This window comes from Pipistrellus hanaki (genome assembly GCF_964339955.1).
Source record: "Pipistrellus hanaki genome assembly, chromosome: 19".
Taxonomy (NCBI): Eukaryota; Metazoa; Chordata; class Mammalia; order Chiroptera; family Vespertilionidae; genus Pipistrellus; species Pipistrellus hanaki.
In genome coordinates, this window is record NC_140521.1 from 17585128 (window position 1) to 17606490 (window position 21363).

The window sequence follows — 21363 nt, forward strand, 5'->3', positions numbered from 1 at the left end:
AGCCTGAGTCACTGGGGTCAGCCCAGGGCTGGGCACCCAATGGGAAGTCCCCTGCTGAATGAATGAGTGTGGGCACACCCAGACCGGCGGGACTGGGAGGGCTGCCCGGCCAGTGATCGGCCTCCCAGTCTCCCTCCTCGACTCCCACCCAGCCCCTCTCATTAGGGGTTCGGGTCCCTGGAATTTTCTCCCCACTGACTGGCGAGTCCTCCAGCTTCCAAAGTCTGGGCCTCAGTTACCCCACCTGGGAAATGGGTCTAGCAGGGCTGGCCCAAGCTTCAGATGTGTTGCAACATCCTTTAGGTGGGGGGTGAGGGGTGATCCAGGGTTGGATTCAGAATAGTGGTAGCTCCAGGGGAGTAGGTAAAGCACCCCCTAATCGTGACCAGTCACCCCAGATCCTCACCAGGGGAAATCTGTACTGGCTTCAAGGGGTTCAGGCCTTCCATCCGCAACCTACGTGGGAGCTTTCGGCTGGGCCTTCCTTTGTCTTTGGAGACCTTGCAGAGACCCAGCCCCTGGCGACCCCGATGGCACCCGGGGCCTCGTTCCTGGGCCCCCTGGGAAGCCAGCCAAGCTGCCAGCAGCCATGAGCGCCTGCCTTCCGGAGCTGAGCAGGAAGTCACGTTCCTAGGCACCCCTCCCCGCCCCCGCCCCGCCCCGCCCCCGCCTGGGGGGGGGGCGGGGTTACAAAGGTCAAGGATCCAGCCAGGCCTCTGGGGAGTCAGCTCTGTCACCTGCCCAATATCTGGCGTCTGACCCTGCCGTTCCCCTGGGGCTGTGGCCGGAGTCCCCCGGCGTTTTGTTTCCAAATGGCCCGGCCACTTCCTGTTGTTGTGAGAAGCTTTGGCCCCAAACTGGCAGAGGGTTTCAGGTCTCCCGGAACAGCCTCCGTCAGGGGACCCAAGGGGGAGAGGTGGCCCGCGCGGGCATGGGGCCTGCTGGAGGCCGCCCAGCGAGGAGGGCGGAGGGCAGGCCCCTGAGTGCCCGGACCGGGCTGGCACGTGGGAGGGGGCTCGCCTTCCTCGGGGATGTCGGCGAGAAGGAATTAGGACGGTGGTGTAAGGCACCTGGCTTCCTTCCTGGCACACAGGAGTTACTTGCTCAAGAAATAGTTAACGTCCTCCCATTCCTCTTCTGCTCAGATCCGTAAAGACAAAACCATGGTCCCTGCCAACGCCACTCACCATCCGGCACCAGGCAGAGCACACAGCGGGTGCTACGTAAAACCTTCCTCAAGCCCTAACCGGTGTGGCTCAGTGGACAGAGCGTCGGCCTGCGGACCGAAAGGTCCCGGGTTCGATTCCGGGCAAGGGCATGTACCTTGGTTGCGGGCACATCCCTAGTAGGGAGTGTGCAGGAGGCAGCTGATCGATGTTTCTCTCTCATCGATGTTTCCTAACTCTCTATCCCTCTCCCTTCCTCAGTAAAATATATTTTAAGAAAAGAAAAACCTTACTCAGGAGGCGAGGCTCAGCTTGGGGTCTAAGAGCAGAGGTTTTAGCATGCAGCCAGCCTAGGACCGAATCCTGGCACCTACACTTGAGAGCTGGGTGTTCTTAGGCAAGTGAGTTATCCTCTCCGTGCTTCCGTTTCCTCATCTGTAAGCGGAAGGGGTGGGGGGATAATGGCACCCACCGCATAGGCTGGGTGTGAGGATGCGATGGAGTGAATGTCAGATGTTGAACAGAGCCTGGCATACAGGAGGTGCTCAGTAAGTGTCGTGGCCATTGTGCGATGTCCTGAACCCACCGCTGTGCCTGATACGGAGCCCCCCTCGGTGGCTGAGCTCTGAGGCTGGGCAGAGCACCCGCCCCAGCCCCGAATTACAGGGGCGGATGGGGCAGCCACACTCCAGTGGCTGGGCCAGCTCCGGATTGCTGAGCTGGGGGAATCTGTGAGTTTGCATTCAGCTGAGAAATCTGATAGGCAGATCCCAAGATAGGGTTCCTGCCGCCCTGATGGGCCCACTGCCCAGGGCTGGGCCCTCCCCTTCGGCGGAGATGCTGGGCCTGGGGCCCCGGGAGCTCACAGACATGGAGCCGTGAGGGCTTCTCATCCCAGAGCAGGGACCGGGCAGGGCTGCGCTGAGCCGCTCCTGGGCCCGTGAGAGCTGGCTGGCCCCTGCCTCGCACCGCCACGTTCAGCAGTGCTCTCTTGGGGACTAACCATCAACCATAGTGGGAGAATTTACACCGTGGACATCAGCAAGTGCCACAGATACATATTTGGAGAGTTAGTTTAATAGCGCGCCACTGGCCGAAACCGGTTTGGCTCAGCGGATAGAGCGTCGGTCTGCGGGCTGAAAGGCCCCAGGTTCGATTCCGGTCAGGGGCATGTACGTTGGTTGCAGGCACATCCCCTATAGGGGGTGTGCAAGAGGCAGCTGGTCGATGTTTCTCTCTCATCGATGTTTCTAGCTCTCTATCTCTCTCCCTTCCTCTCAGTAAAAAAATAAATAAAATATTTATTTAAAAAAAATAGCACGCCACTGGGCACAGGGTTTCCTGCCACATGGCCCACTAGACACCACTTCTGCATTTAACACCCTTCAGATTTCCCTCAGCTCCCCACACCTATGAGTTCCTTCTGTCAGAAAGGCCTTCCCATTCTTTTTCCTCCTATTTCCTTGTTTAAGTCCTGCAGACATAACTGAATAAAGACCAAGAAGGATGGCGTGAAAGAAAGTAAAAATGACGCAATAGCAAGGTGATGGAATACTATACAGCTGTCAAAAAGGATGTTCTTAAAGACTAATGACAGGGGAAATGCAAAAAAAAAAAAAAAAAAAAAAAAAAAGTACAAATGCCATGTAAGTAGTGGGAAAGAATAGTGCATACAGCCATCGGCATGCCCTGATCCGATGCATGTGTATATTTATATATAAAATATTATTTCTTATTCACCAAATATGTTTTTTTTAAATATATTTATTGATTGATTTCAGAGAAGAAATGAGAGGGATAGAAAGCTGGAAACATCAATGAGAGAGAATCATCAACCAGTTGCTTCCTGCACACCCCCCACTGGGGATGTGCCCGCAACCAATGTACATGCCCTTGACCGGAATCGAACCTGGGACCTTTCAATCCACAGACTGACGCTCTATCCACTGAGCCAAACCGGTTTCGGCCAAATATGTTTTTGTTTTGTTTTTTAATATATTGATTGATTTCAGATAGGAAGGGAGAGGGAGAGAGAGAAACATCAGTGATGAGAGAGAAGCACTGATCGCCCTCCTGCACGCCCCCTCCTGGGGATCAAGCTGCAACCCAGGCATGTGCCCTGACCGGGAATCGAACCTGGGACCTTTCAGTCTGCAGACGACAGATGCTCTATCCACTGAGCTAAGCCAGCCAGGACACCAAGTGTGTTTTGAGAGCACCTACTCTGGGTTAGGGCTCAGGGGGAGAGGGGGGGGCCGGGAGAGACAGAGACAGGAAAGGAGCACTCAGCACTCAGCAGGAGGTGGTGCGGGGATGCGGGGCTGGTGCTCGGACACCATGGCGTGTGCTTCTTTTAAAATCCAAGCGTGCCTGTGGCTGCCTCTGGTTTCTGAAGGCGCTCGACTCTTGCCTTGTCGCCGGGCTCCCAGCCGCCGGGAAGGCCTGGCTGGCGGCTGGGAAGGCAGTGCCGATCGCCCCCACCCCCTGCCCACGGGCAGCCCCGCTCGGCGACCTTGGCCTCCCGTCCCCTTGTTTTAGCGGTGATCTATACGCTCGTCTTATCTCCTAAATGTCAGGGACAAAGTCTGATTCACGCCGTGCCTCCCACACCGCCTGGCACCCAGGGAAGACTCGGCACACGCTCCGCGGCTGACGGGCACCGTCCCCTCGAGGGCTGGCCTCGGGGCTGGGACAGGAGTCCTGTTGTTTTTACTTCCTCCCTTTCCCCCCACGGTGGGTGCCTGGGACGGCGGCTCCGTCATGGCCAACCCGCCACGGCCCCTCTCCACCTTCACCCCCAAACCAGAAGGCAGACTCCCGCCCCGACTCCACGGACCCGTTCCTCTCCAGGCCTCAGTTTCCCCTCCTGGGAAGCGGCCAGGATGGGAGCGAGGCAGACAGGCCCCGGGCCAGGTCGGGGTAAGAAGCCCGCCCTTTGTCCCGGGAACACAAAGCCCCGTTTGTGATCATCGCAGGGCACGGAGCTGGGCAGGGAGCCACGCGGGGCAGGAGGCGGCGGCGGAGGGAGGAGTGGGCAGGATCTCCAAATCCCCCTCCCGCGGGCGGGCTGCCAGGAACAAGGTGTCTGCCCCTCCCCGCCCTGCTTCCTCCTTCCTCAGCCCCAGGTTCCCTGCCCGCCTCTGCACACGCACGCACCCCTGCCTTGGAATGGAGAAGCAGGAAGGGGGAAGGCAGCGAAGCCTGAGACGTGGGGCGGGGGTGGGGAGCGTGGATATTTCCAGAGCAAGCACGTGGGTTTGCGGCCAAGGGCAAGGCCCACGGAGCCGTGTCCTCCTATCGCTGAGCGGCCCCACCTAGCCCGTTCCCGGGGACGGGAGCACAGAGTCGGGCGGGAGGCCGGGGCCTCGGCCTCTGTAGGGTGGCAGGGGAGCACCTACAGGACTTGGGAGTGGCACCCCATTTATTTTTTATTTTTATTTAATATATTTGATTGATTTTTTTTTTTACAGAGAGGAAGAGAGAGAGGGATAGAGAGTTAGAAACATCGATGAGAGAGAATCATCCTTCAGCTGCCTCTTGCACACACCCCCCCACTGGGGATGTGCCCGCAACCAAGGTACATGCCCTTGACCGGAATCGCACCCGGGACCTTTCAGTCCGCAGGCCGACGCTCTATCCACTGAGCCAAACCGGTTTCGGCATGGCCCCCCCATTGAACAGAGAGGGATGCTGAGGCTGGGGGTGGAGTGGCTGGCCCCAGGGACCGGCTCTCCTTCCCTCTGTGCTGTGAATGGGTCCTGAGCAGTGGTGGAGGAGGGGTGATCTCCATAGGATCCATCGCTTCTCAGCTTCCTATCCTCGGAGGCGTCACCTGCCTCCCTCGCCGGCCATGTGGCACAGGCGTGGCCTCTCCTGGTCCCTCTCCAGGCCTGACCCGCCCCATCCTCCTTGAATTCTGCACACCAACCCGCACACCTTTGTTCTCTCTCCTCTCTAGGAGGGCCCCGTCCTCCTGCCTCAGGGCCTTTGCACGTGCTCTTTCCTCGACTTGGAATACTGCCCCTCTCCTCTGGTCATCCCTCCTCCTCCTTCAGGTCTGGGTTGATGTGTCGCTTCCCCAGGAGGCCTCCCTGCCTCCTCCTTGTACCCTGGACCTCCCCTCACCCTGTCAGAGTGCAATGACACCTTTGCAAGACCCCTGGATTCCCTTGGCCTACCCATGAGCCTGCAAGCCCCATGGTGGCGGGTCTTGTCTTATCCGCGACTACATCCTCACAGAGTTCGGTACCATCATGATAGATTGAATAGAGAAGATAGCCCGAGACCAGGATGGCAGGACACACACAGGCTTTGTTGGAGGGAAGGGTACCCCTGCCGGCTGCTTCCACCAGAGGGGCGGAAGACAGCGAGCGCGGGGAGGGGGGGGCGGTGTTTACAAGGACCTTAAAGGATAGGGGGCAGGGCTTAGGGCACTCAACACACGCTGATTGGTGATTAAGGACCTAGGGACTTAGGAACCGGAGGCTTAGAGTATTTGGCAGGTTCAGTGCTCAGGAATGTCTGGCCGCAGGTGGGGTTTATGTCTGTCCATCAACTGGAGGAAGGGAGGATCTATCACATAGTAGCTGCTCAATAAACATTTGTAAATATTCACCACTAAACAACAGGCGTTGGTCGGCAAACTCATCAGTCGACAGAGCCAAAGATCAACAGCACAATGACTGAAATTTCTTTGGAGAGCCACATTTTTAAAACTTAAAACTTCTTCTAACTCCACGTCTTCAACATAGACTAGCCCAGGCCACGGTATTTTGTGGGAGAGCCACACTCAAGGGGCCCAAGAGCCGCATGTGGCTCGCGAGCCCCAGTTTGCCGATCACGGCCCAAGAGCATCCCCGCTGGGTCCTCTGGGAAATGCATGTTTGCTTTTTGTTTTGTTTTGTTTTGGTTTGGTTTTAAAAGAAACTGCATATTTTATATCCCAACCAGCCATGTGTGAGTGATCTAGTTTTTCTACATCCTCACCGTTACCCCCCCCCCTTTTTTTTTTTTTTAGACATTCTGATAGGTGTGTTGTGGTATTTCATTTCTCTAATGGCCAGTGACGATGAACACCGTGTCAGATGCTTATTTGCCGTCCGTCTAGCCTCCTCAGCCAAACACCTGGCCATGCCCGACGCCTGTGCGCTAAGGGGCTTGTTCTCTCTCCCGCTGTGGAGTGCCCGACCTCTCCCTGCATGCGAGAACTACATCTCCGTGCTCCAGGTGAGCCTCTGTCCCATGTCTTCCCCCCCAATCCCACCCCCTAAGGCCGGAGCCTCTCTCTTCATCCTCTTCCAGGATCTTTTCACAAAACAACGTGTTCCGTTTTGATGTGGTACGACTGGCCACCGTTTCCTTTACGGATCCCGCTTTTGGTCTCCAATCCAAGATGGGATTTGAACTCGGGGCCGCCTGGGCGTAGAGTCACCTTCTTCACCACAACCCTGCAGATACGGGAGAGCCCTTCTTGGGTCTTTCCTTCCTCAGGCCCATTCCTCCCCGCTTCCCCCACCAAGACACCATCATCTCGAAGCCAGGATGCATCCTTCCTTTCTCAACGTCTACTACTGCGTTTAGAGGTGAATATGTACAGGTGTTTATTGAGCAGCTACTACGATGTGCCAGATGCTCTGTGAGGGAGCAGTGGCGGATAAGACGAGACCCACCACCATGGGGCTTGCAGGCTCCATGGGGAGGCCCAGGGAATCCAAGAGCCTTGCAAAGGTGGCATCGCACTCCGAGAGGGTGAGGGGAGGTCTAGGGTACGAGGAGGGGGCAGGGAGGCCTCCCGGGGGAAGGGGCACGTCAGCCCAGACCTGAAGGAGGAGGGGGGGGGTGGCCAGAGGAGAGGGGCAGTTGGATTCCCGGTCAGGGCACGTGTTGCGCCCGTCCACGCCCTGCAGCGCCCCGTCCACTCCGTGCAGCGCCCTGTCCACTCCGTGCAGCACCCGGTCCACGCATTCGTCCAGGCAGCGGAGCGCCCCGTCCACGCCATGCAGCGCCTCGTCCACGTCGTGCAGCGCCCCGTCCACGCCGTGCAGCGCCCGGTCCACGCGGTGTCGCGCCTCGTCCACGCGCTGTAGCGCCCGGTCCACGCGCTGTCGGGCCTCGTCCATGTGTTGTCGCACCTCGGTCATGTGTTGTAGCGCCTGGTCCAGGTGTCGTAGCGCCTCCGCCACCCTCTGCATCGCGCGGCTCCGTGGGGCCTCGGCGTCCTTGGGGAGAGGGAAGGACAGGAGGCCAGGACACCTTCAGGCAGCGTTTCCCAAAACTTTTGACATATGTGCGCACCCCTTCTATAATTTCCGTAACGCTGAGTACCCCTCGTACTCATGAGAACGCAGAATTAGGCGCAGCTAAGCCACGGTGCAATGCATACCCCCACCAAACTCTCCCCGGAGCCCCCGGGGGTACACGTACCACACTTTGGGAAACACTGCTCAGGGCTGGGGGGCCTGCGGAGCTCGCCCCCGCGTTCATGGGATGTGCAGCCACGGGTGCACACAGATTGCCCGCGGGGCCAAGCCAGCCACAATCTGATTTTGGCCCCTCACTCGTCCCCCACGGTTTATCAAAAACGTGAATGCTTCTTCAGTGTTTCCACCAATTTTTAAACTTTTTAAAGTTAATTTCATAGAGGGAGGCAGAGGGAGAGAGAGAAACATCAATGATGAGAGAGAATTGGCCTCAGCAAGGAGCTGATCTCCCCTGCCCCCCTCCCCCACTCAGCCTTCTTCCATCAGCAGCACCCTCCCAGATCAAGGTTCACCTTGAACTCCTTTCTTTTTATTGGCCCCTCCTGGGGATGGAGCCTGCAACCTGGGCATGTGCCCTGATTAGGAATCGAACCATGACCTCCTGGTTCAGAGGTCCATGCTCAATCACAGAGCCACGCCAGCAGGGCTGGTACACCCATTAAAAAAAAAATAATTAGCACATAAAAGTTTATTAAATATTCTATATATTGATATATTAAATTTATAGAATGATTTTTGGAGAATGACAGCATTAAAATGACGACTCTTGCCTAAACCAGTTTGGCTCAGTGGATAGAGCGTTGGCCTGTGGACTGAAGGGTCCCAGGTTTGATTCCTGTAAAGGGCACATGCCCGAGTTGCAGGCTTGATCCCCAGTAGGGGACTTGCAGGAGGCAGCCATCAATAATTCTCTCTCATCATTGATGTTTCTCTCTCTCTCCCTCACCCTTTCCCTCCCTGCGGGTCCAGAAGGAGGTGAGCCCCCACTGTACTCCTTTTATTGAAATCAATAAAAATACACTGAGTGGCCAGATTATTATGTTATCTCTCTATATATATTAGAGGCCCGGTGCATGAATTCATGCACAGGCTGGGACAAGGGGAGAAGACATGGGCAGTTGGCCGGCCTGCCTGCTGGTCAAACTCCTGATGGAGGGGACAGTTTGCATATTAGCCTTTTATTCTATAGGATATACACTGAGTGGTCAGATTATTATGCATTCAGGGATCATCATCATCTGGCCCCTCAGTGTATATTTAAAAAAAAATAGAAAGAAAGGAGTTCAAGGTGAACCTAGGACTAAGAGCTGGGAGGGTGCTGCTGATGGACGAAGGCTGGGTGGGGGGGGGGGGGGGAGAACAGCTCCTTGCTGTTGCCAAGTTGAAATCAAAGACACCTGTTAGGCCTCCGGGGAGGGGTCCAGCAGGCAGCCCCACAGGGTCAGCTGTGCAGGGAGCAGGAGGGATACACGAACTCCATTCGGCAAGCCTTTCCCTGCCCCTGTCCAGGGCAAACGCTGCCATTTTCAGATTCTGAGACTGTGGCTGGGGCCCTCAGTCACTCCACTGAACACAACGCAGGCCTGGGGCGGGCTTCCTCTGCTCTCCCTTTAAATATGCCATTTGCAGGCACGGGGGGGGGGGGGGGGGGCAAACGTTCATAGAATCATTCCTTCCCACCTGGGCTCACACCATTTCATCTCAGCTGGATGCCAGCTGGGGTGGGAACCAAGGGCAGGTCAGAGCCCTGGGCTACTGGCCCAGCTCTGCTCTAACCAGCCTGAGCCCTCAGGGGAGTCCCTAGTTCTGCCTGAGCCTCAGTGGTTTTCCTCTGTGAAATGGGGGCAATGATCTCGCACCGTGAACAGGCTGTGGGAGCCAGGATCTGGGGCTTGGGAGAGAATGAGCCACCCACTGCCTCCTGACCTCCTTCCTGCCCTCCCGGCCACCCCGAGCCACTCACATAAGGCAGCTTGTCTTGCAAGGCCCGTCGGGGATATTTCTCCCAGGACGCGGCCATTCTCCCGGTGATTGCTGGGCTTTCTGATGGAGGGTGGTGCCACAGCGTGTTCTGTGTTCCCTGCTCCCAGAAGGTAGCCACCAAGCAGGCCCTGGTTGCTCAGGCAACCATCAACGCAACATTCCATTGCCCTGCCCAGGCCCTGGAAAGCCAGCCCCTGAGGGAGAGGAGGGGCTGCCTGGAGGGCAGCAGCCTGTGCCCCTTCCCAGGCTTTAACTCCAGGTCTAAACTGGGGTGCCAGAGGAGAGGACGTGGGTCCCTTGGCCAAGAATGTACCCCTCTTGGGGACCCATGCCTGGCCTGGCCTCTTCCTGGCTGGGTGGAATGGGACCTTGCAAACGTGGCTCTGTGCTCAGATGTCTGCCCTGATTGGGCACCCACTGTTTGCCAGGTCTCGGGGGGTGGGGGTGGGGGACGCATGTCACCTGCTCCCTGGCAGGTGCCGAGGGCCTACCGTGTTCTAGCGCTGTGAGGGCCTGCTTCCTTCGCTGGGGACGGGGCTCCCCTGGCCACGTCTCACGGAGGGAGCCCCGGGCCCGGGGAGGGAGGTGAAGAGGACCAGCTGGAGACCAGCGTGGACGCGCCCGGTGATCAGGATTTGGAAGGCTGGGGTGGGAGCAGCTGGCGTGGGTTAGGCGATGACTGTGGGTCAGCACAGGGCTCCGCCATTCACACAGCCAGCACAGCTGGGAGAAAGGACTTGTCAACAGCTGGCAGCACCCGCTCCTGGCTCTGGAGCCATCAGAACTCTCACAAAGTAGTGCGGTGTCGGATGGTATTAGGGGAACATTCTCAGTAAAGTGACAAACACCCATGGGTACGCCCTAGCCAGCTTGGCTCAGTGGATAGAACCCCGGCCTGCAGAATGAAGGGTCCCGGGTTCGATTCTGGTCAAGGGCACATGCCTGGATTGCGGGCTCGATCCGCAGTAGGGGGTGTGCAGGAGGCAGGCGACCAATGATTCTCATCATTGATGTTTCTACCTCTGTCTCCCTCTCCCTTTCTCTTTGAAATAAATATATATTAAAAAAAACAAAAACACAAACTCACATATCCTTCCCACTTTAAAATTGTGGAAGTGATACTTAGTTTAAAAAAAAAAAAGAAATGTATTTTGTTATTGCAGGTAACACTATTTAAAAAACTATAATTACTTATAATGCCTGCATTGTTTAAAACAACTGCTAAGCATTTTATTGGAGCATATTGCTGGGAAACAAATCAGTTTTGCTAAAAAGGAGATGTTGACAGGAAGCCAGGAAGGCTGGTCAACAACCTCCATTGCTCTAACCTTTAGTTGAGATATTGTTAGCTGAAGCAGCCTCCACCTTGTTTGTCCGGTGTAAGTTTCTTTATTTCCTGCCTAAGGGCTCCATGTAAATTTCTATTTATGTTGCCTAAGATGTTTTCCCCAAAGCCTCACTAAAAGGGGATGGCAGGGCCAGAGCAGGAGTAGTTCTCCCACTAGAGTTAGACTACCACCTGGCCCCCCCATATCGCCAAGTTGAATTTCTTCCAAGTCTCAAGTCTCTTCATTTGTGTGCGGCCCTTCTCCAGAACCCGAACCCTGAATTGGAAATCTTTCCACGCGGGCCGTGAGAGAGATTCCTGTAGGGGGAGAGTGGCTCTTTCCACTCCACTGCATCCCCTCGAGAGCCATCCCCATGGCTACACGGACCCATGTTGGTTCTTTTTGATCACGAAGCAGCATCCCGTAGCAGGAAGGGGCAGTGTTTTTATAACCTTTCAGATTGAAGGACCTTTGGGCTGGTTCCAGTGAGACGTGGCCAGGGGAGCCCAGTCCCCAGCGAAGGAAGCGGGCCCTCATGGCGCTGGAGCACGGTAGGCCCTCGGCACCTGCCAGGGAGCAGGTGACACCCCCCTATCCCCTGAGACCTGGCAAACAGTGGGTGCCCAATCAGAGCAGACATCTGAGCACAGAGCCACGTTTGCAAGATCCCATCTCACCCAGCCAGGAAGAGGCCTGGCCAGACATGGGTCACTAGGAGGGGTTCATTCTTGGCCAAGGGACCCACGTCCTCTCCTCTGGCACCCCAGTTTTATATTTTTATTTTTTAAATATATTTTATTGATTTTTTACAGAGAGGGAGGAAGAGGGATAGAGAGTTAGAAACATTGATGAGAGAGAATCATCGATCAGCTGCCTCTTGCACACCCCCTATTAGGGATGTGCCTGCTACCAACATACATGGCCTTGACCGGAATCGAACCTGGGACCTGTCAGTCCGCAGGCCGACGCTCTATCCACTGAGCCAAACCGGTTTCAGCTGGCACCCCAGTTTAGATGGGAGTTAGTGCCCCCCACAAGGGGCACAGGCTGCTGCCCTCCCGGCAGCCCCTCCCTCTCCCTCAGGGGCTGGCTTTCCAGGGCCTGGGCAGGGCAATGGAATGTTGCGTTGATGGTTGCCTGGGCAACCAGGGCCTGCTTGGTGGCTGCCTTCTGGGAGCAGGGAACACGGAACACGCTGTGGCACCATCCTCCATCAGAAAGCCCTACAGGTGGAAAGAAAGCCCGGCAATCACCGGGAGAATGGCCGCGTCCTGGGAGAAATATCCCCGACGGGCCTTGCAAGACAAGCTGCCTATGTGAGTGGCTCGGGGTGGCCGGGAGGGCAGGAAGGAGGGCAGGAGGGAGTGATGGCTCATTCTCTCCCAAGCCCCGGATCCTGGCTCCCACAGCCTGTACACGGTGCGAGATCATTGCCCCCATTTCACAGAGGAAAACCACTGAGGCTCAGGCAGAACTAGGGACTCCCCTGAGGGCTCAGGCTGGTTAGAGCAGAGCTGGGCCAGTAGCCCAGGGCTCTGACCTGCCCTTGGTTCCCACCCCAGCTGGCATCCAGCTGAGATGAAATGGTGTGAGCCCAGGTGGGAAGGAATGATTCTATGAACGTTTGCCCCCCCCCCCCCCCCCCCGTGCCTGCAAATGGCATATTTAAAGGGAGAGCAGAGGAAGCCCGCCCCAGGCCTGCGTTGTGTTCAGTGGAGTGACTGAGGGCCCCAGCCACAGTCTCAGAATCTGAAAATGGCAGCGTTTGCCCTGGACCGGGGCTGGGTAAGGCTTGCCGAATGGAGTCCGTGTATCCCTCCTGCTCCCTACACAGCTGACCCTGTGGGGCTGCCTGCTGGACCCCTCCCCGGAGGCCTAACAGGTGTCTTTAATTTCAGCTTGGCCACAGCAACGAGCTGATCTCCCCTGCCCCCTCCCCCACCCAGCCTTCGTCCATCAGCAGCACCCTCCCAGCTCTTAGTCCTAGGTTCACCTTGAACTCCTTTCTTTCTATTTTTTTAAGATTTTTTTTTTTTTATAGATTTCAATAAAAGGACTACACTGGGGGCTCACCTCCTTTCGTGCCCTCAGGGAGGGGAAAGGGAAGGGGAAAGGAAGAGAGAGAGAGAGAGAGAGAGAGAGAGAGAGAGAGAGAGAGAGAGAGAGAGAGAAACATCAATGATGAGAGAGACTCATTGATCTGCTGCCTCCTGCACCCCCCCCCCCCCACTGGGGATTGAGCCTGCAACATGGGCATGTGCCCTTGATAGGAATCGAACCTGGAACCCTTCAGTCCACGGGCCAAGGCTCTATCACATGAGCCAAACTGTGGCTTGCAAGCCACAGGATGCTCTTTGGCCCCTTGAGTGTTCTAACGCCACTTCTTCAAAATATACTCGCTCAGGCCAAAAAACCGACTTCTGTGCATGGGCCATGAAGTTTCAATCACACTGTATGTGCACGCCCACCCGTGGTATTTTGTGGAAGAGCCACACTCAAGGGGCCAGAGAGCTGCATGTGGCTCGTGAGCCGCAGTGTGCAGACCATGGGGCTAGGGCATGGACTCCTTTCTCACCTCCCACATCGCTCCATTAGCTCAGCTCTCAAACTGAATCCAGAACGGACCCCTCCTCCCCTCTGCACTACATCTACCCGATCAGAACCACATCATGTCACCCCATCACCTGGTCCCTGGTCTCCTGCAGCTCTCCTGCCCCTCCTATTGCCTTTGTCCCCCACAGCGGCCAGAAGCCCCCCCCTGCTGCCCACCTCACTCACAGTCAAGGCCAAAGTCCTCCCTTGCCACTCTCTGGCCCCCACAACTTCTCTGATTGTAATTCCCATCTCTCGCCTCCCTTCCATCTTCCCCTTCCGCTCACCAAGGTCCTGGTCCTGGGGACTGGGCAGTGGCTGTCCCTCGGCCTAGAACCTGTCCCCTTCGACCTCTGCTCAGCTGTCACTCCTCAGAGAGACTCCTTGGCCTCCGCATTGAAGGATTTGGCACCTTGGCACCTACCATGCCATGCCATTACGTCTTCTTCGTTGTTAGCTTTATCTCCTGTGTGTATGCCCCTCCCCCCAGGATGCCAGCTCCCCTAGGGCTGCTTTCTGTCTGGCTGTCTTGTCCCCAGCGGGGGCCCCAGTGCCCTCATGGTGCTGGGTATTTGCTAGGTGCTCAGTACAATTCCTTGAATGAATAAAGAATTCCAGCCGAAACCGGTTTGGCTCAGTGGATAGAGCGTCGGCCTGCGGATTGAAGGGTCCCAGGATCACTTCCAGTCAAGGGCATGTACCTTGGTTGCAGGCACATCCCCAGTGGGGGATGTGCAGGAGGCAGCTGACCGATGTTTCTCTTTCATCAATGTTTCTAACTCTCTATCCCTCTCCCTTCTTCTCTGTAAAAAAAATCAATAAAATAAAATAAAAAATCTCACAGCCAGCAGGTGGCTATTGGGGGCATTTCGGGCCCTAGGGGGGAGTTTGGGGGCCCTGAACTCCCACCTCATCCGTGAGCCCCTCCAGGAAGATCCCGGAGCAGAACCCCAGCCGCTCCCTGCCGGTGCTGTGTCTCCTGCAGAAGAGGCAGGAGCTGATGGATGTGGACCAGGGCCTGCGGGCCCAGAAGGAGGTGAGCCCCGCTGTAGTCCTGAGACCAAAAGAAATGGTGGTGAGCAGGGGAATGGGAAATCCTGGAGCCAACTTATTAGCTCCAAGGGCTGAGACAGGTCATGTCACCACTCTGAGCCTTGGTTTCCTCACCTGTCAAATGGGGATCAAAGGAGATCAGTTGTTGGTACAAATTAATGTGCGCTGAGCACCTATGTGTAGGGTGGTCGCTGGGATCTGGGGGTGTCACCATGGCCGCTGTCCTCAGGGGCCTCACAGTCTAGAGAAGATACTGACCGTATCCAACTGGTGACTGCTAGGAGGGGACGCACTGAGAAGGGCTGTAAGAGCCCAGAGAAAGCCCCCGTTTCCACATGTGGCTGATCATGGAGGGCTTCCTGGAGGAAGCGGTGTCTTAGGGATTGCTGAAGGGCACGTTGGCTTATCCATCCGATGGGGACAGTGTGGGAAGGAAGAACCAAAGAGGAAACAGCATCTACAAAGACTGGAAGGCCAGGACGAAGCACAGGTGGCCATGTGGCCGGAAGACAGAGTGTCAGAGGGGAGGGGTGAGATGAGCCCTGAGGGAGGGCAGGGACAGGGACATGGAAATTCGGGAGCTGCAGAAGGGCACCTGGGCTTCCTTGTGGCTGGCAGAGCTGTGAGAATTGGCTACAGCAAGGAGCTGATCTCCCCTTTGAGGAGAGGTGCAGCGACCCGATCAGGGACCCCAGGTGAGAGGAGGTAAGTGTGAGCTTAAAGGAGCTGGACGACTTGAACCCCCAATCACACACACACACACACACACACACCCTCGTTTACACCCCAGGCGTTCCAGACCAGGATGGCGGTCCTGATGCAGCGCCGGGAGCAGCTGGAACAGAAGAAGCAGGAGCTGAAGGGGGCGTTCCTCCGCTTTGACAAGTTCTTGCAGGTGGGTGGAGCCTGCCGGGAAGGCAGGTCACAGGGTCACAAAGTCACCATCCTGAGGGGCCAGGCATGTCACAGAAATGTTTTAAAATTGGTGTACTCCTTTTGGCTAAATGCAAATTCATGAATAAGAGTTATATATATATATATATATATATATATATATATATATATGTATGTATATGTATATGTATATGTATATGTATATATGTATGTATGTATGTATATATGTATGTATATATAAAATTGATTTTTTACAGAGGAAAAGAGAGGGCTAGAGAGTTAGAAACATCTATGAGAGAGAGAATCATCGATAAGCTGCCTCTTGCACACTCCTTACTGGGGATGTGCCCGCAACCAAGGTACTTGCCCTTTACCAGAATCGAACCTGGGACCTTTCAGTCCACAGGCCGGGGCTCTATCCACTGAGCCAAACAGGTTTCGGCAAGAGTCGTCATTTTAATGCTGCCAATTCTTCAAAAACCATTCTATAAATTTAATACATCGATAAAATGTTTAATAAACTTTTATGTGCTAATTTTTTAAAAAATATATATTTTATTGATTTTTCACAGAGAGGAAGAGAGAGGGATAGAGAGTTAGAAACATCGATGAGAGAGAATCATCGATTAGCTGCCTCTTGCATACCCCCTACTGGGGACGTGCCCGCAACCAAGGTACATGCCCTTGAATCGAACCCCGGACCTTTTAGTCCGCAGGCCGACGCTCTATCCAATGAGCCAAACCGGTCCCGGCTAATTATTTTTTTTTTTAATGGGTGTACCAGCCCTGCTGGCGTGGCTCCGTGATTGAGCATGTACCTCTGAACCAGGAGGTCATGGTTCGATTCCTAATCAGGGCACATGCTCAGGTTGCAGCCTCCATCCCCAGGAGGGGGCAATAAAAAGAAAGTTTGACCTGGGAGGGTGCTGCTGATGGAAGAGGGCTGGGTGGGGGAAGGGGATAGGGGAGATCAGCTCCTTGCTGTAGCCAATTCTCTGTCATCATTGATGTTTCTCTCTCTCCCTCTGCCTGCCTCTCTGAAATTAACTTTAAAAAATTTAAAAATTGGTGTAACTCATCCAAAGGGGAGTGGTTGGGAAACTGAAGAAGCATTCACGTTTTTGAAAAACCGTGGGGGAGGAGGGACCAAAATCAGATTGTGGCTGCGTTGGGCCCGCGGTCCACCTGTATGCACCCCGTGGCTGCACTTCTCATTCATGCGGGGGCGGGAGGAGGGGGCGAGCTCCGCAGGCGCCCCAGCCCTGAAGGTCCCCGGCCTCCTGTCCATCCCTCTCCCTGGACGCCGAGGCCCGACGGAGCCGCGCGGCGCGGAGGGCGGCGGAGGCGCGGCAGGGCGCGGGCCGCCAGGAGGCGGAGGCGCAGCGGCTGCGGGCGCAGCTCGAGGCTCTGCGGCGGGAGCGCGCGCGGCTGCGGCGCCGACTGGAGCGCCTGGGGCCGGGCGCGCGCCTGCTGGAGCGGGTGCTAGGGCAGCTGCCGGAGGTGAGGGCCCCCCGGGAGATCTGGGGCTCAGAGCCACCTCAGGGGCGACTTTAAAAGGGTGCACTGCTAGGGCGCCGACTGTATGCCAGGAATCAGCATTTACTGAACACCGACTGTATGCCTGCGGGGGGCACGCTTTGTGCTGGAATCCTCCCCAAGGCCCAGCGAAGTGGGTCCTGTTATTGTCAGCCCCATGTTACAGATGGGTAAACCGAGATTCAGAAAGGACACCCCAGCTGAAACCGGTTTGGCTCAGGGGATAGAGCGTCAGCCTGTGGACTAAAAGGTCCCGGGTTCAATTCCGGTCAAAGGGCATGTACATTGGTTGCGGGCACATCCCCAGTACGGGTTGTGCAGGAGGCAGCTGATCGATGGTTCTCTCTCATCGATGTTTCTAACTCTCTTTCCCTCTCCTTTCCTCTCTGTAAAAAATCAATAAAAATATTTTTAAAAGAAAGAAAGAAAGGACACCCCCCAACCCCCCGCAGGCGCGGGAGGGGGCGGACCCAGGTGCTCAGAATGGATATTGGCCGCAGGCAGGGAGCTTAGCCAGGCTTAATGGAGGGCGGAGCAACCTCCGCTTAAGGGGCAGCGGCTGTGGGACGCCCCCATGTCACAGGTGGGCTGGGGAGGCGCGGAGAGCCCAGTGGTTTGGGGAGAGCGGGGGCTGCAGGCCCAATGAACCCCCTCCGGGCCCCGTTCCAGTTCCAGGAGGTGCCCGAGCTGGTGGCGCGCTTCGGCGCCCTGGCGGACACGCTGGCGGCGCTGCGGCTGCGGGAGCACGAGCTGCGGGCGCAGCTGGAGGAGGCGCGCGCGCGGCTGCGGCGGCTGCGGGACGCCCGGCGGGACGAGCTGCTCCGGCGGGGCCAGCAGCGCGCGCAGCTGCTGGGGCGCCTGGAGGCGGCGCGGGAGCGCGCGCTGCACTGGGTACGGCCCGGGGGCGCAGGGACCCCCGCCTCCCCATCGGGACCCCCGCCCCCCGCCGGGACCCCCGCCTCCCGCTGGGACCCCCGCCTCCCCCCGCGGGGTAGAGCGCCGGGGGGTGGGGATAAGAGCAGGTGGGGCGATGCTTAGGGCAGCGGAATGGATGCTGCGCAGGTTTGGCATCAGAAAGCACGTTAGGGCGGGACGCCTCTGGGTACCTGACCCCGCACCTGCCCTCCTCTCCCTGGGAGCGCTCCCGGGTGGGTGGCTGGCGGGAAGACACTGGCCGCGGGGCCCAGCCCTCCTGCAGCCATCACACCTGAACGTCCTCCAGGAATCCCAGTGGGCTCAGATCCAGAACACGGCGGCCGAGAAGACGCTGCTCCTGGGCCGCGTGAGGATGGCAGCGCTCAACCTGTACCAGTTAGTGTGCCAGCACCAGAGGCAGCCGCCTGCCCTGGCCATGGAGGACACCGAGGGGCAGCTGGAGCAGGTGAGAGCCCTGTTGTCACCTCCAGACGCCCACCTTCGGTACATCGCCTGGCCTGAAACCCCGCCTCTCCGGGTTAAGCTTGGCCCTCTGTGACCAGAGGCACCACAGATAGGGGCTCCGTGTCCCCAGGTGGGTGCCCCCAGGTTCTGACAGTCACCTGCCAGGTGGCCAGGTGGCCCCTTGGGTGTCAGTGTCCTGCTTATGCGGGAGGGCCAGGGTGCAGGGTGACGGACTCCATACATTTATTTATGCCAAGAATCAGACACGTGACATCAGTAAAAGCCAGGAGGTGGAGACTTACTTTTTAAAAGTTTTTTTTTTTTTTTTTTTTTTTTTATTGCTTTCAGAGAGGAAGGGGAAGGGAGAGATAGAAACATCAGTGATGAGAATCATTCATCGGCTGTGGGGATCGGCAACCCGAGGATGTGCCCTGCCTGGGAATCAAACCACCGTGACCTCCCGATTCAGAGGCTGATGCTCAACCACTGAGCCACACCAGCCGGGCGAGGTTCACTTGGCACTCATCGGACGGGCCTTGCTTCCCTGGGGAGGGCAAGGGTGGGGTGGAGCAGTGGTCTCCGCACCGGGGCCTCACAGGGGTCACGGTGGACCCGCACACCGTTTTTCTGTCAGGTTTGCAAGGTTGACAGCCAGAGGAGGGGCTTCTGACTTTGGAGACATTGTTTCTGGGGGTTCCCAAAGCATGACCCCCTTGAGGACTGGGGGAAACAGAGGCACTCTCTTCCCCACCACCCCACCCCTGCCCTGCCCCCAGTGGCCAGGTTTCCAACAAAATGGCAAGAACTGGGGCCCCGGGGCCCACTTTGTGCCACGTCCTGTGTTGGGTGGGTTTTTGTGGGCCACTGCTCTCCCTGGTGTGGCTCGGGTACCGAGTGTTACGCCCAGACTTTGTGATCCCCAAGGACCACCAGGGAGCCGAGTCCGATGCAATAAACAAAAGAGCCTGTTCCATGCTAGCATGGGCTCTTCCCACTCATGCTGGCAGCATGGCGGAAGAGAGTGAATTTCGCCCAGTCCAGGGTTTTCACTCCCGTTGGTGGTGATGTCACTGCCTCGGCTAACCCTGATTGGTTGGGTGAGGGCTAGGGATAACTCCGCCCTGTGGGGCGGAGTCAGAAGCTCATCCTCGCCCCGCCCTGCTCTCTCACCGAGGTCCACACCCAGGTGACGCTAGGACAGAGGCTCAGCATGCAGTGACAGCAAAAGCTGGTTCCTTTTCTTTCTTTCTTTTTTTATATATATATTGATTTTTTACAGAGAGGAAGAGAGAGGGATAGAGAGTTAGAAACATCGATGAGAGAGACTCATCAGTCAGCTGCCTCTTGCACACCTACTGGGGATGTGCCCGCAACCAAGGTACATGCCCTTCACTGGAATCAACTCGGGACCTTTCAGTCCACAGGCTGATGCTCTATCCACTGAGCCAAACCAGTTTTGGCATAAAGCCGGTCCCTTTTCAACCAACACGGGGCCACTAGGCCTTCACTCCCTGGTGGGGGGCCTAGGGCTCACCCGGTCAGCCACAGCAACTGGCCAAACTTAGTAACAGTTTTGTTTTCATTGGAGCTGTTTTTCGTTACTCCTACTTAAGGGGGACTTAACCTTCCCATCTTTGCTGGAATAGTTTCCTCCTCAGACGTTGGTTTCAGGGGAGCAGGTGCAGGGACCGCCCAAAGGAAGGTCCGCATGGGGTCCGGCTCCGGGCGGCGGGGCCAGGCGGTGCTCGTTAAGTCCGTGTCAGTAAGTGAATTAACTCAGAGCAGAGGAGGGCCGCCCACGGAGAAAGCAGGCCAGACGCCAACCAGTATGACTGATCCGATTAAAGGGGGGAAATAAATGGATGGAAGTGAGAATGTGGATTTAATTATAATGCAGGTGGTAGCCCACTGTGAAGGCATCTGCTAAGGCACATGTGTCAAACACACAGCCCGCGGGCCAAATCCAGCCCGCCAGGCCTTGCAATGTGGCCCGCACCGCGCTGTCATCACTGCACTCCGCTGTTAGTTTATGACATTGTCAGTTTATGACTGTTCAGTAAACCATTCGGCCCGCAATTTAGGCTGGATTTTAGATTTTGGCCCCTTCTCTGATTGAGTTCGACACCCCTATGCTAAGGAGTCGTTTGGGGGGATGACTGGGCCTTTAAGAACCGGGACCCACCCATATCGCTGTCTTTCAAAGGGTCTCAACCCTGCCCCGACCCAATCCAACCCCGGTCTGCAGCATGGAGGGTGGGCACGGGCCCAGGCTGGGATGTGACTGTGGCTTGCTGGTGACCTGCAGGTGAAGCTGTTCCTCCTGGACCGCTCTGCCTTGCTGGCCAGCCTCCCCCGGAGTGAGCCCGAGACCCTGGCCCCCTAGCCCGACCCTGGTGAGTAGTGGGGCCCCCTCAGGGGCTTCTCCTCCCGGGGAGAAGGTGCACATTTCCTGCGGGTGGGGCAGAATGGCTCTCCCCTGGAGACGGGAGGGCCGTGCCTGCTCAGATGGCGGTGGGACGTGAGGGGCACACAGCACTCAGAACACGTGGCCGACGGGGGGCACCCACCCACACCCAGCACCTGGCCTGGGGCCGGGTTCTTCCTCCAGGGCCGTTGGGGACATTAAACAAGCAGGTTTTGTCAGGTGCAGGTCACGGGGCCAGGTGCAAATGCTGGTAAATTCCAGGCGTGTCGGGTTAAGTCAAGTAAAATCAATAGGACCAGCAAGAGGGTCTCAGGAGCCGAAACCCACTCCCAGGACACCTGCTCCCAAGGCCCCTCCCCCGGCTTGATATGCAGCTGCTGGAGGCTGCCCGAGACCTTCCCAGGACCCTGCAGGGCCGAGGAGCACAGGCCTCGGGCAGGACAGGCCTGGCCAGGCACTTCCCGCTTGGTGTGTGGAGGGGCAGGGTTAAGCCCTGCACAGCCAGAGGAGCAGCCGAGCCCCTGCCCGGGCCCTGCATCCTGTTGTGTCACCCCCCACCCCCACCCCCCCATCCACTGCCAGCTGCGAGGCTGCCCAGCAGGAGGAAGGGGACCGACAGTCAGCTTTGGGGTTCCCCCACCTTAGGCAACTGACTCATCCTCTGAGTCTCATTTTCCTCATCTGCAAACTGGGGACACCCACTGTACCCAACCTCGGGGGATCCCACGGGACTTGCCCACACCCCC

At 57.0% G+C, this 21363-nt stretch overlaps 2 protein-coding genes across 2 annotated transcripts; one reads left to right on the top strand and one right to left on the bottom strand.

Moving 5' to 3' along the window:
• Positions 1 to 6688: 6688 nt before the first annotated feature.
• On the bottom strand, positions 6689 to 9515 carry LOC311613911 (uncharacterized protein). Its single transcript, XM_084868397.1, has 3 exons — positions 9390 to 9515; positions 7085 to 7384; positions 6689 to 6736 (listed from the first exon to the last, which is right to left on the bottom strand). Exons 1-3 carry the CDS (start codon positions 9444 to 9446, stop codon positions 6734 to 6736), a joined length of 360 nt encoding a protein of 119 aa, XP_084724523.1. The 5' UTR covers positions 9447 to 9515; the 3' UTR covers positions 6689 to 6733.
• A 2482-nt stretch (positions 9516 to 11997) lies between these two features.
• CFAP73 (cilia and flagella associated protein 73) lies at positions 11998 to 20586 on the top strand (the record flags this gene model as incomplete). The annotated part of the gene is made up of 7 exons (XM_084868371.1): positions 11998 to 12053; positions 14251 to 14365; positions 15173 to 15277; positions 16576 to 16776; positions 17482 to 17703; positions 18035 to 18193; positions 20498 to 20586. The coding sequence occupies 7 exons, from the start codon at positions 11998 to 12000 to the stop codon at positions 20573 to 20575; spliced, it is 936 nt and encodes a 311-aa protein (XP_084724497.1). The 3' UTR covers positions 20576 to 20586.
• Between the last annotated feature and the right edge of the window lie 777 nt (positions 20587 to 21363).

Coding starts and splice junctions, on each gene's coding strand:
- LOC311613911 (XM_084868397.1), bottom strand. CDS start 9,446: ATGGCCGCGTCCTGGGAGAAATATCCCCGACGGGCCTTGCAAGACAAG. Junction 7,385..9,389: donor TGCAAGACAAGCTGCCTTAT/GTGAGTGGCTCG, acceptor CCTCTCCCCAAG/GACGCCGAGGCCCCACGGAG.